We start from the raw sequence: 17500 nt of genomic DNA on the forward strand, positions 1-17500 counted from the left end.
ACTCATCGAGCCCGTCCAAGATGAGTAGGATCCGGCCAGGTTGGGAGTCAATGACCCAGGGCAGGACAGGTTTGAGGTGACTGTAGTGCACCAGGAGAAGCTCCTGCAGGCTCTGAGGCTCACTGAGCAGATTGAGCTCTCTGAAGGATAGGGACAGGACTATCTTCTGGGATCCAGAGTCCTTTGCCCATTCATGAACCAGCCGTCTCACCACCGTGGTCTTCCCACTGCCGGCCACCCCCGAGAGCAGACTCACGTCCTCTCCTGGAACAGACAGCAGACTCTGGCAGACATCTTGAAAGGTACAGACCTGGTCCTGGCTCCGGAAGGCATCACCCACCATGGCTACCTCGTGCTGGTGGTACTGCAGGGGAACAGTGTAGCCCACGCACCTGGACAATGTGATATCTGTAAAGGAACAAGACTCATCACTACTGTCTGAACTACTACACCTAATAGTCCTGATACTAAGGTAATCAGTGGGACTGTGCTGCCTGCCTAATATGTCCTTGTGTTTCCTCAAGTGCTCCTGCATGTTGGTTGGACCAGAGTCACTGCTGCTGGGTCCAGAGCCCTCAGGTGGGATAGCTGCCACCATAGACTCAGACTCCGTGTTGGCTCTCTGTGACTGTAGAACATGAAAGAAGGCTCGACAGGCTTCCTCTCCACGCCCGTGTAGCACATCCAGCAGATTCCTCATAGAGTCCCTCGCCCCCAGGCGACCTCCCCCTCTCACCAGGCTGAGGTCTTCCTCAGTAAGAGCCCCTACCTGGTAAAGAAGCTCCTGGAGGTGGGTGACATTTTGGCTCCAGCTCTCCACCAGTTGCACACGGCGCTTCTGTAGTGCTATACTGCATGGCCCCACCGCCATTGTGGGGACTGGGGAGACTCACTCTTGCGGTGACTGGTTACACAGAATATATTTGTCTATTGTCCACTTATTCAATAACACAAGCGAAGTGGTTTGAATATGGAAGTGGTTTTAATAAGTGGGTGAAGATCTGCTTTCCCTTTCCTTTCCATAAATTGAGGCATTGTTTTCAGCATAGAATGGCACAATACAGGTCCACAGATTCACAATTGTCATTTCAGCCATGGCCTGAAACAGGAGATATCATGAAGAAATTCCAATTATTAGGACTTCAAAACTTGATGTAAGCCTAAAAGGAATCATGTGACATTGTAGCTTAGGCTATAAAACAAACTAGTCAACTATACATGTTCATGTATGTTATTGAATTGTACGTTATTCTATTCAAATTAAGTCAACATAAATATACAATAAATAGCATAAATATATTTCTTTGTGTGATATTGGGCTTCCCAAAACAGAGCAAGATTCCATAATAACTTAACATGTGTAATGACATGATTATTACAAAAAAAGGCATGGAATCAGTGACATTAAGGCGTCACAAAGTGTAAAATGAATTTAAAAAATATATATATATACAAATAAAGAGCAGAAACATAAATAGAACGATTACTAAAAAGCAACTTACCCCTCCCTTTTGAAAGTGAAAATAACAAGGAAAGACTTGAAAACTTTCCCAAATGATGAACCACAGATATGAACCACTGGAAAAGCTAGCCTATAAGTGAACAGTGATTGACTGCAGATGCCACATTTTTAAATAACAGCTCAAAAATATTATTAAAGCCTGGTGTGTTGGTTTTTAATACACCGATAGAGCAGAGAGACTATTCAAACTCAAGACCAGAAATGATGTCAAGTTCCTCATCACATCAGAGGATTGCATCACTTCGTACAGTCCCTTGAGATCAAAACCCCATTTCAACATGTTGCAAGATGGTACGTTTCACATGTTCTGGCTTGGGACTATAAAGACTGCACAGTAAAAAAAAAAATCAAGACTAGGCCTAACTTTACTTTTATAATCTAGTTAGGGTACATTTCTGATGTGCCAGAAAATGCTGCATATTCTGTCCAGAGTTTGGATTCAATCAAAACACTGAAATCCTGATTAGGGTTCTATCAAATACACTTAAAAGGGATAGTTCACCCAAATTAGAAAATTACATTCGTTTCCGAACCCTGTAAGAAGTCCCGGGCCGGGACAAGGTATGACAGCAAGCCATGCTTTGGTTGTGGACCTGGTCACTGTTTTAAAACAAAACACTTTTTAGCATTTGAGGGACAATCCAATGCCAGTAACTGGTACCCATATTAGCAAAACTAACTCATGGATTGATGGACCTTGTCCATTGGCTGCTTACATGGTAAAGGAAACCAATATGTTATTTTGTCATTTGGGTGAACTATCCCATTTAAAATGCACCAAATTATCAAGGAAGTAAGTTTGTAATGAAGGACCCAGACAGAATCAATACGTTTATTTTGACATTTTAGTATTTTCTTTATTGTGTTGGTCTAATTCTACATGATTGTGCATACAGTAACTCAGGACTAAACATGTGTATTGTAAATTATTAAACATAGGGAGACAGGCTTTACAGAAAATCTATGACATTTTAAAGGAGGAATCAGATTGAGGTGTATATATATATATATATATATACTTTTTTACTCTGGAATAAGTGACATCGTCAAGGAGGTATTTGTCACTGAATTTCATACAAAATTGGTTGTATTCCTATTTAACTCAAGGCACATTAACAACAAATTTTGAACGAGACAAAACGCATGTTACACTTTTACAAAGCCTCGCTTGGCTCAAATTTCTTATTAGTGCACAGAACACAATAGTCTGGTCCCAGATCGGTTTGTGCTGTCTGGCATTGGAATTGGCAAGCGAGCACGAACAGATCTGGGACCAGGCGAAGCGAACACATCTCCAACCAGGAAAATAACACTTTAATTGACATATATTCATTCAACAGACATTGCATCTCACTATTGCTTCTTTGTCTAATGTCAGTGCAGCAACACACCTTTATTTAGGCATATTGCACCTGTCTTACCGTTCATTCATTGGGTTGTCAGCTGTACACAGTTCAGAGGCTGGGTCATAGAGGGAGGAGGGGAGGGGCAATGCAAAGAAGCAGCAGCACAGGAATGTGAAGAGCGGAAACGCAGCTCAGAAAGTCACAGCTGGGGAGAGGGGCGTAGATTCAATCTATGAACGGCGGTGTCACTCACGTGGGTCATACCAATAGACCTCTGGTTTGTTACAAAGATTGATAAGTGTTCCTAAGGATGTTACCATTGATTCGTGTGCTTTCTGTGAAGAACACCCTTGGCTAGGAGTATATCCTATGATGTCAGTATTAAACACCAGGGAAATAGTTAACTGCACTTGAATGCTGTGCATAGGGCCTCGTCGCTCTTGAAGATCTAGGTTTGGAAGTGCCAATCAAAACAATAACAGCATGTCCCCATCACTAAGCTAGCACAAACATCCTCATCAGGAAAAGATTGGTAAATGTGGTAAAATAAGTCATGAGTGTTGTTCTGACTACTACTATATCCTGGTGAGCTGCTACACATAACCAGAGTACGGATATGGCAGCCTGGGAACTTGACACAATGGAAAGCAAATGGATCATAGCATGTTTCCAAAAGGCTTTTACTCTACAGGTTTAACTTAGGAGTGAAATGAGTGTGTGTGTGTGTGTGTGTGTGTGTGTGTGTGTGTGTGTGTGTGTGTGTGTGTGTGTGTGTGTGTGTGTGTGTGTGTGTGTGTGTGTGTGTGTGTGTGTGTGTGTGTGTGTGTGTGTGTGTGTGTGTGTGTGTGTGTGTGTGTGTGTGTGTGTGTGTGTGTGTGTGTGTGTACAGCATGCTTTTGTCTTTCTCTGAAGTATTTCTCCACAGGTCATCCTGAGGGAAAACGAGACATATCGGTCTCTAACAACAGTGGACTCAATGTCATCCCCAAAGTGTCATTGTTTAATTGGTGTATCGACATAAATAATCCATTAACAATAATTTAGCAAAGGAGAAAGGCACAATCGTTGGGAGCAAACAAGCGATAAATGGAAAGACAAAACGGTTCTCTTCCCCCCCCCCCCCATTTTCATTCTCACGCCTTTTTCCTAATTCCTCTCTCACTTTCTTTATCTCTTATATATTGTAAAGACCATTCACTATGGTGTTTCCATTATACATCTAATTTCAACATTCTGCTTACCAAAATGCTTTGGTTTACGCTTTCATTTGGGCTACATGATATCTACATCAAAGAATGATTCTGTGATCCATGGCACAGCACAGACCAAATTCTGACCACATTCTGGACAGTATGCTCTGGGTCAAAGGTCACACACCCACATGACCTCTCTGTTGATGTCCTTCAGTTTCAAAAACCCCAAGAGTATTGTGTCTGAGTCGAAACAAGTTTGAAAAAAACAACTATTCTTATGAACTTCTTCTCTACCAAACTCCCTGCTCCTCGATAGTTTATAACAAACCTCACCTACATACCATCAGCCATGTACTGCATCTCCACTTTAACAAAAGCCTCTGGCCCAAACAGTTAAAAGAGTAGTATCAGAGAGGGTGTAAATTCTACACTGCTGAACAGAGAAAATATTGTGGAAAAAAAATGAAAAAGAAAAAGCAAAGGAGACCCAATACACCCTAATTGATTGCTTGGTCATGTTCCCAAATTAAGCAAGACAGGCATAAGTAGTGCAGGAAAAAAATGCACCAAAACATTGTTATTCCTTGGCTTCATATATAAAATCATGATATTCAAATAACAAGTATTATTCCCAAAAATATATAAACATAAATATCAATTAGTTTCACTGGACTTTTTCTTAATTGGAAGCACATGCCGTTCGTGTAGCGAGAGCTGGCATCTGATTGGCTTAGGCAGAGCCTGGTCTGCGGTTGAGATTGGTGAATAGGAGCGTATTCCAGGAAGGACTTCCTTGGCGCGGTCAGATGATCAGTCATTTCTATCATCTTGAGTTCAGTCGAGGGGCAGTCTAAAACAGTTCAGGGAAGACAGAGGTAACCATTACAAAGAAGTTATCTTAACCAATCAATCAATGATTGTTTCAAGTTATCTTCACAATGTAAACATGCAGAACAAAAAGTCTCTACCCGAGATACACCTACAATGAAAATCAATGTACAGTTTAACAGGGTGCGTTAACAAAACAATCATGTCCTACACTATGCTGTAGACTTCACACAACAACCACCAGCTTAAAAAGTAAAGTACAATTAGCTTATAGAAATACGAGTGCAGGATAACTAATCAATCAACACTGACTCCAATCATGCAGTATTGATGTTCCAACCTACTGTATTAGTCCTGTAGGGGAGGACTGACGCTTTATATCCCTCCGTTATTCCGACTCACCACTGAGAGGTGGCCATTCTTCGCCTTGGCAACCAGCAGCTCAGAGCCAGAGGTGAAGTCTATGATCCCTTCTCTACCTTGGCCCATCGTGAAAGTTATACTGGGAGAGAGAGAGAGAGATTAGGTGCAGTTCATTCACAGCCCCCCCCCCCAATCAGATTGCAGATGGTAGTGTATCACTGGTGTCTATGAATTCAGGTCCTGACAACTGATGGTAGTGCTCCCTGTGAGCCCCTTTAACACTTGCGTCAAGAGCGTGTTACATATTTATAAAGTTTGAACTGTTAATGTTAGGAACTTACAGCTATTTTTCAATGAAAGCTAACATTCCGCTGATTAACACGGTATACGGCTCATCTAGTTCCGGGTATCTGTGTCAGGGCAACAACTCACCTTCCCTGGTTGATGTTGATGCTGTTGACCTTGTCAGCACAGATGGCCACTTTGGTCAGGGTCTCGATGATGTGGTCACTCTGCAGCACCACATCTCCCTACAGACCAGAGGAGATACGAGAGGAGTTAGAGGTCCATCTTCACTACTAGCCGGGTCCCAGGTCGATTTGGGTTTGGCATGACAATGTCAATATGTGTTGGCAAGACCACACAAACAGATCTGGGATCAGGCTACTTCACCTAACAGGCATTGGTTAAGTATGTCATAACCCGCGTGTAATGGGGTTATGACTGCGTAAGATGGAGCTGAGGTCAGCCTCACCTTCTGTTTCTTGTCTTCAGTGGGCACATGCAGTACGAAGACGCCATCACTGAGAGAGCTGACTGAAATGCCTGAGGACAAGACAGACAGACAGGGAAGAGAAATGGTCAATGGGAGAACTATGAGCATCACCCAGACCAACTCAGTATGGCCTCTGTAAGGACCACAGAAAACAATTCCATTTCAATTCATTCAATTTAAGAAGTAAGCAAAAACGTCAATTGAAATGCCATCGACCCTCCCCCCAACCCATCCTCTCCCCCGAACCCTATGACCGCTGACCTTTGAGGGCGGCGTAGTCGATGCGCTGCTTGAGCTTGGCCTCCTCCACGATGACGGCACTGTTGGAGGTGAGCAGCAGCTGCCTTGGTCGCGCCTTGTAGCCCTTCCTGTCGTACTTGGTCACTGGGACTGCATACTGAGGAGTGGGAAGGGGACATTATTAGCCTTGTAGCCCTTCCTGTCATACTTGGTCACTGGGACTGCATACTGAGGAGTGGGAAGGGGACATTATTAGTCTTGTAGCCCTTCCTGTCATACTTGGTCACTGGGACTGCATACTGAGGAGTGGGAGGGGGACATTATTAGTCTTGTAGCCCTTCCTGTCGTACTTGGTCACTGGGACTGCATACTGAGGAGTGGGAAGGGGACATTATTAGTCTTGTAGCCCTTCCTGTCATACTTGGTCACTGGGACTGCATACCGAGGAGTGGGAAGGGGACATTATTAGTCTTGTAGCCCTTCCTGTCGTACTTGGTCACTGGGACTGCATACTGAGGAGTGGGAAGGGGACATTATTAGTCTTGTAGCCCTTCCTGTCGTACTTGGTCACTGGGACTGCATACTGAGGAGTGGGAAGGGGACATTATTAGTCTTGTAGCCCTTCCTGTCGTACTTGGTCACTGGGACTGCATACTGAGGAGTGGGAGGGGGACATTATTAGTCTTGTAGCCCTTCCTGTCGTACTTGGTCACTGGGACTGCATACTGAGGAGTGGGAGGGGGACATTATTAGTCTTGTAGCCCTTCCTGTCGTACTTGGTCACTGGGACTGCATACTGAGGAGTGGGAGGGGGACATTATTAGTCTTGTAGCCCTTCCTGTCGTACTTGGTCACTGGGACTGCATACTGAGGAGTGGGAGGGGGACATTATTAGTCTTGTAGCCCTTCCTGTCGTACTTGGTCACTGGGACTGCATACTGAGGAGTGGGAGGGGGACATTATCAGTCTTGTAGCCCTTCCTGTCGTACTTGGTCACTGGGACTGCATACTGAGGAGTGGGAGGGGGACATTATTAGTCTTGTAGCCCTTCCTGTCGTACTTGGTCACTGGGACTGCATACTGAGGAGTGGGAGGGGAACATTATTAGTGGGGCTTGTAATATATCTTGAAGGATGTTGTATTTTATTGGACAGAGGAAAGACAGTGGGGAAGATACAGAGGGTGGATTCAAACTTTTGAACTGTAGGCTACGATACTAAATAGGCTAGACATGATCAGAGTTAAGAATCAATAACACATTAATATACTGTACTGACTATATATTAAGACAAATATCCAACCTTACATAAATCCCAAGTAGAGAATTGAATGGCCATATGAACATGCTAGTACTGCACTAACCTTCATCTTCTCACTGCCAAGTGACTGCAACACCTTGGGGTTAATCTCCTCTCCATCTGAGGAGAGAGAGGCACAGGAAGAACGTTAGTTGTGTGTGTATAATGTGTGTGCATGCGAGTGCATGCCTGCGTGTGTGTGTCTGTGTTAATCAAGGCACTTACTGAGTCTTGTGCCCACAAAGAGCTTTGGGACACTTTGGGGATAGTTGTCCTTCTTGTTTTTGAAAATCTCACTGGCCACCATTTTCTGCTCCAACTTAATTGACAGAGAGAGAACGGACAAACACAGTTTGGTAGAAAAGTTCTATTGGTAGGAGAAGGAGGAGAAGACCACTCCACATTGACAGTCTTTAAAGTTCTATTGGTAGGAGAAGGAGGAGAAGACCACTCCACATTGACAGTCTTTAAAGTTATATTGGTAGGAGAAGGAGGAGAAGAGCACTCCACATTGACCGTCTTTAAAGTTCTATTGGTAGGAGAAGGAGGAGAAGACCACTCCACATTGACAGTCTTTAAAGTTCTATTGGTAGGAGAAGGAGGAGAAGACCACTCCACATTGACAGTCTTTAAAGTTCTATTGGTAGGAGAAGGAGGAGAAGACCACTCCACATTGACAGTCTTTAAAGTTATATTGGTAGGAGAAGGAGGAGAAGAGCACTCCACATTGACCGTCTTTAAAGTTCTATTGGTAGGAGAAGGAGGAGAAGACCACTCCACATTGACAGTCTTTAAAGTTCTATTGGTAGGAGAAGGAGGAGAAGACCACTCCACATTGACAGTCTTTAAAATTCTATTGGTAGGAGAAGGAGGAGAAGACCACTCCACATTGACCGTCTTTAAAGTTCTATTGGTAGGAGAAGGAGGAGAAGACCACTCCACATTGACAGTCTTTAAAGTTCTCTGCGGACTGATGAAGAGCTATGAATACATTTGAAAGATATCAGATGTACTATCGTATCCTGTTTACCTGGTGTTTCCACTCTGGGTTGATCCTCTTGCAGTAGCCCCACACCATGTTCTGCATGTACAGTTTACGTAGCCGTTCCGACGCCTATTGGACGGAGAAGGACTTGTCACGTAACATTTTAACTACTCAAACACGTCATCAATTCAGAGAATTTCAATGTCGGCCACATAAGTGGTTCCCAAACCGTTGGGCGCGAGGGGTCAGCGGGGGATGTGGGCGGGGCCCACGAGGCCCCCCCCCCCCCAAAAGAAAATATGTATATTAGTCCTGCTTTCAACTTACTCTCGAAAGTTGTAAAGTGCAATTTCTAAATTGGGTTGTGCACCATCAGTTTTCCTCTTGTCATGTCAGTCATTGCAGATCTTAGAGCTATTTATAACTTGTAAGTAATATCCAGATCAACTAGCCAGTGTCAGCTAACATTTTTTTAGCTAGGTTTTCTCAGCCCGTGGATTTTGTTGTAATGTTCGAGTCAGTCAAAGATCCCATGAATATACATTAGACCTGGCAATATGTATATAATGGCAAAAAATCACCATTAAACCTGCAAAATGTTCTTCTCCACCAACAAGAGGAGTGTGAACAGTTTGTGTCATGAAGACTGCTTGTCCCCAGAGAAAGACGTGGCCCGCGCAAGGGGGACGAGGGACGTTCCCCAAAGCAGGGAGTAGGGCCTGAGTGCAACTTTACACAGTGTCTCGTGTAAAGTTGCGTTACCTCGATGAGGGCGGTCGGGGGCGTGGGCCAGCTCTTGTCCAGGACTGTCTTGGGGAGGTTCCTGCGCAGCTTCATCAGGAAGGAGTAGCGCACATAATCCAGGAAGTACTCATTCTCAGGACAACGCTCATTATGGCGGTAGATGAAGCCCTTGATGAACCTGAGGAAGAGAGAGAGCTTTGTAAACACTCCTGCACACATGAATCAACAAATGGATAAGAATTTCTATACATCCACACACAACACTGCAAATACCATAGGTGTCCAAAACATGAGTCTAGGTAAATGCTTTCCACAAGTTTCTCCATATGAATAGAACCCGTATATAACTTCAGTAATCCAAGGGAACCCATTGAGCCGAAAGCAGTGAAAATGACTCAAGTAAAAGTCACCCAGTAAAATACTACTTGAGTAAAAGTCTAAAAGTATTTTGTTTTAAAATGTACTTAAATATCAAAAGTAAAAGTATAAATGACTTAAAATGTCTTATATTAAGCAAACCACATGACACAACTATTATTATTATTATTTTTTAATTTACGGATAGCCAGGGTCACAGTTCAACACTCAGACATAATTTACAAACAAAGCATGTGTGTTTAGTGAGTCTACCAGATCAGAGGCAGTAGGGATGACCAGGGACAATATTCCTGTCCTGCTAAGCATTCAACATTTATCGAGTACTTTTGGGTGTCAGGGAAAATGTAAGGAGTAAAAAGTACATTATTTTCTTCAGGAATGTAGCTGAGTATAAGTAAAACTTGTCAAAAATATAAATAGTCAAGTGGAGTACAGACACCCCCAAAAAAACAACTTCAGTACTTAAAAGTATTTTTTACTTAAGTACTTTACACCACTGACAATAAGGGCAATCTAATGAATATTCATGAACCTTCTCTCACCATCCTAGTTAAATAAATCTTGTGTCCAGAAGAGCCTCACCTGCGGATGGTGTTGGCGGCCTCCCTTCTACGCCGTGCCCTCCTACAGGCCAGGATGCCCTTCCACCACGCCTGGACCACCACCGCTGGAAAGGGACACACTAATTACCAACCTACTCATTATTTAACAAAGTTCATCCAGATCCATTGGAGAGAGAATCGAGACCTAGGCCCGTATGTATCAAGTGTCTCAGAGAAGCAGTGCTGATTGAGGATCAGGTCCCTTCTGTCAAAAGCAATCTTATTCCTTGCGATCGAAAAAAACAACCGCAAAACTGATCCGAAGTCAGTCCTCCTACTCGGAGACGCTTAATACAACATCCGTCGTCCAACTGAACAAGACGAGCGTAATTGAATAGACACGCACGGTGAATGTAGAGGAAGTATATGCTTGATGACACATGGGTCTATAGACGTAGGGGAGAAGAGAAGCCCTCCTACCTGATGATCGGAGTTTGCGGTATTTGGTCTTCTGGCTGTAGCCCTTCCAGGATGCCTGCAGTTTGTTGGCTGAAGAGAGAGAGACAAAAGATTTTCAGCGTGTTCAGATACTCTACTTATTGTATCGTCGCGGAGAGACAACAGTTCAGACAGACAGCAGGTGATGGGTGTCAAGTAAGACCATGTGATCCGTGACTCTCTCGCTCACCAAGGCTGTGTTTCCTCGTTTCTAGCGCGTCCTCCGTGGCGAACAGAGTCTTTGGAAAACGGATGAAGATTTTGGATCTGGAAAGCAAACGGAGCTCCACTAAGCTGGCAGTGTGCCTTTATACAACACACAGGGGCAGTCTGAGCGTATTCAGCACCATGGGGGGGATTTAGTTCAGCCCTGACGAAATAATTGACTTTGGTCACTTAAGCCTTTCCCAGAGAGTAGACACAGTTATGGGATTAGATCAGCACTAAGTGGGCACTGAACTCGTTAGGGAGATGGGATGTAGATAAACAAATGGGAGATGCATGTACTGTAGTTCACTAGAATTAACACGTGTGTGTGTGTGTGTGTGTGTGTGTGTGTGTGTGTGTGTGTGTGTGTGTGTGTGTGTGTGTGTGTGTGTGTGTGTGTGTGTGTGTGTGTGTGTGTGTGTGTGTGTGTGTGTGTGTGTGTGTGTGTGTGTGTGTACCGCCTTGACTGTTGTCACCAGATAAGGGTCTCACCTGCCCAGCTTGTACTCCTCAGGTTTGTAACCCAGGTGTTTGACCAGTGTGGAGACTCCATCTGCCAGCTTGCCCTGCCAGCTCGGCCAGGTCTCCGGACACAGGGACTTATACCTGCCAGGGACGGACAAAACAACACACAGAGACACTGGTATATTATATGAATTACATTTAGGTTATATCACTAACTGAACAGTTGTGGAGATTAGTCACTTGCAGGTGTACTGATTTTCTAACATAAGTCATGAATCTGCCATTGAATAAACCTATAATGTCAGAGAACGACATTCAAGCCAGCTCCGAGCCAGGCAGGACCAGCTCCGAGCCAGGCAGGACCAGCTCCGAGCCAGGCAGGACCAGCTCCGAGCCAGGCAGGACCAGCTCCGAGCCAGGCAGGACCAGCTCCGAGCCAGGCAGGACCAGCTCCGAGCCAGGCAGGACCAGCTCCGAGCCAGGCAGGACCAGCTCCGAGCCAGGCAGGACCAGCTCCGAGCCAGGCAGGACCAGCTCCGAGCCAGGCAGGACCAGCTCAGAGCCAGGCAGGACCAGCTCAGAGCCAGGCAGGACCAGCTCAGAGCCAGGCAGGACCAGCTCAGAGCCATAATCACCTCTGGAGGAAGGTCTCATAGTGGCGGCGGTAGGCAAAGCCAGCTCTCCTCACGCGGAGGTTCTCCATCAGACCCAGGTACTTCACCTGATGCCTGATGAGAACCTCGTCGAACCGTCCTGAGAGAGAGAGAGAGAGGTGAGAGATGAGAGAGGTGAGAGGGAGAGAAACCACATTAGCCTGAGTTACAGTAGTACATAACTGGTGAGATTGCAATACATTGTTATTGACGTTTTCCGTTGTTTGTTTGTTGAATGGTTTGTTGTTACAGTTGTTAGCATACCAGAACAGTAGCGCGTGATGCTTATGCAAATAAAAGAAATAACACACCATTCATCCGATTTATTCTCAGAAAAGTAGACAATGGACAATAAGGAAGGTGGGAGTGAGGAGAAAAACAGACCGGAGGCCATCTATTGACAAAGGATCGATATACTGACAAACACAGTGTGAAGAACAGTGCTGCCATTGATGTTGCTGGACACAATCAAAATGCATGGTCAGATTTAAGAATCGTAGACACAAGACAGACTAGATGTTAGGAAAAAATGATATAGAACCAGCACAGAAAAACTGAGTGTGATAGCAGAGTTAACGGCTAAGAGGCCATTTCACAGTTTTAAAGCTCATTTCCTGCAATTCGATACATTTTGACATTGGACTGAGAGAAAAATGGCAGTTTCAAACCTACATTTCCTGCCATGGCTTTTTCTGTGTTCTGATGCTATCTGAATTACAGTTGAAGTCGGAGGTTTACATACACTTAGGTTGAAGTCATTAAAACTTGTTTTTCAACCACTCCACAAATTTCTTGTTAACAAACTATAGTTTTGGCAAGTCGGTTAGGACATCAACTTTGTGCATGACACAAGTAACTTTTCCAACAGTTGTTTACAGACAGATTATTTCACTTAAAACTCACTGTATCATAATTCCAGTGGGCCAGAAGTTTACATACACTAAGTTTTGACTGTGCCTTTAAACACCTTGGAAAATTCCAGAAAATGATGTCATGGCATCTGATAGGCTAACTGACACCATTTGAGTCAATTGGAGGTGTACCTGTGGATGCATTTCAAGGCCTACCTTCAAACTCTGTGCCTCTTTGCTTGACATCATGGGAAAATCAAAAGGAAAATCAGCCAAGACCTCAGAATTGTTTTTTGTAGACCTCAACAAGTCTGGTTCATCCTTGGGAGCAATTTCCAAACGCCTGAAGGTACCACGTTCATCTGTACAAACAATAGTATGCAAGTATAAACACCATGGGACCACACAGCCGTCATACCGCTCAGGAAGGAGATGCGTTCTGTCTCCTAGAGATGAACGTACTTCGGTGCGAAAAGTGCAAATCAATCCCAGAACAACAGCAAAGGTGAAGATGCTGGAGGAAACGGGTACAAAAGTATCTATATCCACAGTAAAACGGGTCCTATATCGACATAACCTGAAATGCCGCTCAGCAAGGAAGCTGCCACTGCTCCAAAACCATCATAAAAAAACCAGACTACAGTTTGCAACTGTACATGGGGACAAAGATCGTACTTTTTGGAGAAATGTCCTCTGGTCTGATGAAACAAAAATAGATGAAACAAAATTGTTTGGCCATAATGACCATCCTTATGTTTGGAGGAAAGAGGGGGAGGCTTGCAAGCCGAAGATCACCATCCCAACCGTGAAGCACAGGGGGTGGTAGCATCATGTTGTTGGGGTGCTTTGCTGCAGGAGGGACTGGTGCACTTCACAAAATAGATGGCTTCATGAGGGAGGAAAATTATGTGGATATATTGAAGCAACATCTCAAGAAATCAGTCAGGAATTTAAAGCTTGGTCATAAATGAGTCTTCCAAATGGTCAATGACCCCAAGAATACTTCCAGAGTTGTGGCAAAGTTACTTAAGGACAACAAAGTCAAGGTATTGGAGTGTCCGTCACAAAGCCCTGACCTCAATCCTATAGAACATTTGTGGGCAGAACTGAAAAAGCATGTGTAAGCAAGGAGGCCTATAAACCTGACTCAGTCAGGAGGAATGGGCCAAAATTCACCCAACTTATTGTGGGAAGCTTGTGGAAGGCTACCCGAAACATTTGACCACCATTTAAAGGCAATGCTACCAAATACTCATTGGTCGTATGTAAACTTCTGACCCACTGGGAATGTGATGAGATATGAAAGAAATCATTCTCTACTATTATTCTGACAATTCACATTCTTGAAATAAAGTGGTGATCCTAACTGACCGAAGGCAGGGAATTGAAAAACTGACTTTAAAATGTAGTTGGCTAAGGTGTATGTAAACTTCTGACTTCAACTGTACTAAAACATAATAAAATCAACATTTTTAGAATTTGTGATTCTCCGACTGTCTAGTTTTGATTTTTGATGATTGTTAGTTCTCAGAGATGATCTTATTAAAAAAATAATATGGCTACATTATATTTTCTACATACTTCATACCTGGTTTAGTTGTTTAAGTTGAAGCATTTTACATCCCGAAAAAGGGAGAAAAAAATAATTATGATTAAATGCTTCAATACGTTGTTCGACAGCAAACGAAAATGAGCTTTTCTGATTGGTTGTGGTAGACCCTCCTTGCTTCAGTAAATTTGCTTCCGTTTGGTGCCTAATGAACACAGTGTTTCCCCTATATGTATTTCATATATATATATATATATATATATATTGAATACAACCCCGTTGACAGCACGGTATGAGCAAGGCATCGGTTCCATCCTACCTGCTTGCTTGGCATCGTTGGGCTTGATGCAGCGCACGTACGACGGCTCCTTGGACATCAGGATCTCCATTAACTTGGCCAGGCTGCTCTTGAACTGGGTCGCTGCCTGGAGGCAGAGACAGAGGGAGAGAAGATAGAGTGAGCACCGAGCGAGGGATGTAGACGAGCAGAAAGAGGAGAGGAGCAGGGAGGACGGCTGCTGGCCAGACTGAGGCAGAGACAGAGGGAGAGAAGATAGAGTGAGCACCGAGCGAGGTAGACGAGCAGAAAGAGGAGAGGAGCAGGGAGGACGGCTGCTGGCCAGACACCGGACAGAACACAGGCCCCAGTGTGCAGGTCACATTGTCCCAGGCAGTGACAGGGTTTGGGGGCAGGGCCAACGAGAGAGAGAGAGAGAGAGAGAGAGAGAGAGAGAGAGAGAGAGAGAGAGAGAGAGAGAGAGAGAGAGAGAGAGAGAGAGAGAGAGAGAGAGAGAGAGAGAGAGAGAGAGAGAGAGAGAGAGAGAGAGAGAGAGAGACAGAGAGACAGAGAGACAGAGAGACAGAGAGAGAGAGAGAGAGACAGAGACAGAGAGACAGAGAGAGAGAGAGAGAGAGAGAGAGAGACAGAGACAGAGACAGAGACAGAGAGAGAGAGAGAGAGAGAGAGAGAGAGAGACAGAGAGACAGAGAGACAGAGAGAGAGAGAGAGAGAGAGAGAGAGAGAGAGAGAGAGAGAGAGAGAGTGAATGCGTCGTCAACAATGCACACAAACAGTCAACGGAGTCGACACCCTCGACCACCGTGTGTGTGTGGAGGGCAACAGAGTGTCAGGGCATTCCTGAGTGTGTGAGCGGGGAGCAGAGATTCCCCTGTCACCCACTCCACCCTTCAGCGTGGAGGGAGGAAGATCCACAGAGCATAAACAAGTGGCTGTTTGTAAGTGTGTATGAGACAGGACATGTGTACAGTGGGGCAAAAAAGTATTTAGTCAGCCACCAATTGTGCAAGTTCTCCCACTAAAAAAGATGAGAGGCCTGTCATTTTCATCATAGGTACACTTCAACTATGACAGACAAAATGAGAAAAAAATCCAGAAAATCAAATTGTAGGATTTTTAATTAACTTATTTGCAAATTATGGTGGAAAATAAGTATTTGGTCACCTACAAACAAGCAAGATTTCTGGCTCTCACAGACCTGTAACTTCTTCTTTAAGAGGTTCCTCTATCCTCCAATTGTTACCTGTATTAATGGCACCTGTTTGAACTTGTTATCAGTATAAAAGACACCTGTCCACAACCTCAAACAGTCACACTCCAAACTCCACTATGACCAAGACCAAAGAGCTGTCAAAGGACACCAGAAACAATATTGTAGACCTGCACCAGGCTGGGAAGACTGAATCTGCAATAGGTAAGCAGCTTGGTTTGAAGAAATCAACTGTGGGAGCAATTATTAGGAAATGGAAGACATACAAGACCACTGATAATCTCCCTCGATCTGGGGCTCCACGCAAGATCTCACCCCGTGGGGTCAAAATGATCACAAGAACGGTGAGCAAAAATCCCAGAACCACACGGGGGGACCTGGTGAATGACCTGCAGAGAGCTAGGACCAAAGTAACAAAGCCTACCATCAGTAAAACACTACGCCGCCAGGGACTCAAATCCTGCAGTGCCAGACGTGTCCCCCTGCTTAAGCCAGTACATGTCCAGGCCCGTCTGAAGTTTGCTAGAGCGCATTTGGATGATCCAGAAGACAATTGGGAGAATGTCATATGGTCAAATTAAACCAAACTAGAACTTATTGGTAAAAACTCAACTCGTCGTGTTTGGAGGACAAAGAATGCTGAGTTGCATCCAAAGAACACCATACCTACTGTGAAGCATGGGGGTGGAAACATCATGCTTTGGGGCTGTTTTTCTGCAAAGGGACCAGGACGACTGATCCGTGTAAAGGAAAGAATGAATGGGGCCATGTATCGTGAGATTTTGAGTGAAAACCTCCGTCCATCAGCAAGGGCAACGAAGGAGTGGCTTCATAAGAAGCATTTCAAGGTCCTGGAGTGGCCTAGCCAGTCTCCAGATCTTAACCCCATAGAAAATCTTTAGAGGGAGTTGAAAGTCCGTGTTGCCCAGAAATAGCCCCAAAACATCACTGCTCTAGAGGAGATCTGCATGGAGGAATGGGACAAAATACCAGCAACAGTGTGTGAAAACCTTGTGAAGACTTACAGAAAACGTTTGACCTCTGTCATTGCCAACAAAGGGTATATAACAAAGTATTGAGATAAACTTTTGTTATTGACCAAATACTTATTTTCCACCATAATTTTAAAATAAATTCATTAAAATCCTACAATGTGATTTTCAGGATATTTTTTCTCATTTTGTCTGTCATAGTTGAAGTGTACCTATGATGAAAATTACAGGCCTCTCATCTTTTTAAGTGGGAGAACTTGCACAATTGGTGGCTGACTAAATACTTTTTTGCCCCACTGTATATGGGTCTGTGTATCGGTATACATTGTGTGACCTTTGCCCTCTGAGTGGTACTACAGGGCAACGGCTGTTCTCACCGTCTCAGGTCTCCTGCTGTCCTTCAGCTCCGCCCGGTCAAAGCACTGGGTCAGAATCTTATTATCAGACATACACATGACCTGTGAATGGACAACACATAGAGAATGAGTACAACTCATTACAACTAGAACTACCACACTGCTCTTCAAACTCACACACACACACGGAGAGACAGGGTCTACCAC

At 44.3% G+C, this 17500-nt stretch overlaps 2 protein-coding genes across 6 annotated transcripts in view; both read right to left on the reverse strand.

Moving 5' to 3' along the window:
- Positions 1–2210, reverse strand: part of si:dkey-118k5.3 (protein NLRC3) — an 8674-nt gene extending 6464 nt beyond the window's left edge. The window contains exons 1-2 of the mRNA XM_046294680.1: positions 1503–2210; positions 1–1099 (exon numbers count right to left, since the gene is read on the reverse strand). The exon at positions 1–1099 is cut by the window's left edge and continues 1090 nt beyond it. Of these exons, the coding sequence (XP_046150636.1) occupies positions 1–871 (871 nt within the window). The 5' untranslated portion in view covers positions 872–1099; positions 1503–2210. The remainder of the gene's footprint in view (positions 1100–1502) is intronic.
- Positions 2211–2340: 130 nt separating this feature from the next.
- Positions 2341–17500, reverse strand: part of LOC123992976 (unconventional myosin-Ic-like) — a 99800-nt gene continuing 84640 nt past the window's right edge. For 3 of the 5 annotated variants that reach the window (XM_046294677.1, XM_046294678.1, XM_046294676.1), the window contains exons 17-32: positions 17315–17395; positions 14757–14862; positions 12020–12137; positions 11412–11525; positions 10903–10979; positions 10695–10763; positions 10255–10339; positions 9313–9472; positions 8596–8679; positions 7791–7884; positions 7630–7685; positions 6289–6424; positions 6007–6077; positions 5685–5782; positions 5234–5391; positions 2341–4911 (exon numbers count right to left, since the gene is read on the reverse strand). In XM_046294677.1, coding sequence (XP_046150633.1) covers positions 5265–5391; positions 5685–5782; positions 6007–6077; positions 6289–6424; positions 7630–7685; positions 7791–7884; positions 8596–8679; positions 9313–9472; positions 10255–10339; positions 10695–10763; positions 10903–10979; positions 11412–11525; positions 12020–12137; positions 14757–14862; positions 17315–17395 — 1476 coding nt within the window. In that variant the 3' untranslated portion in view covers positions 2341–4911; positions 5234–5264. Of the gene's footprint in view, positions 4912–5233; positions 5392–5684; positions 5783–6006; positions 6078–6288; positions 6425–7245; positions 7348–7629; positions 7686–7790; positions 7885–8595; positions 8680–9312; positions 9473–10254; positions 10340–10694; positions 10764–10902; positions 10980–11411; positions 11526–12019; positions 12138–14756; positions 14863–17314; positions 17396–17500 lie in introns of those variants that run through there. The other 2 variants (XM_046294675.1, XM_046294679.1) reach the window with 2 other exon arrangements.

Source organism: Oncorhynchus gorbuscha, linkage group LG13 (genome assembly GCF_021184085.1).
Source record: "Oncorhynchus gorbuscha isolate QuinsamMale2020 ecotype Even-year linkage group LG13, OgorEven_v1.0, whole genome shotgun sequence".
NCBI lineage: Eukaryota > Metazoa > Chordata > Actinopteri > Salmoniformes > Salmonidae > Oncorhynchus > Oncorhynchus gorbuscha.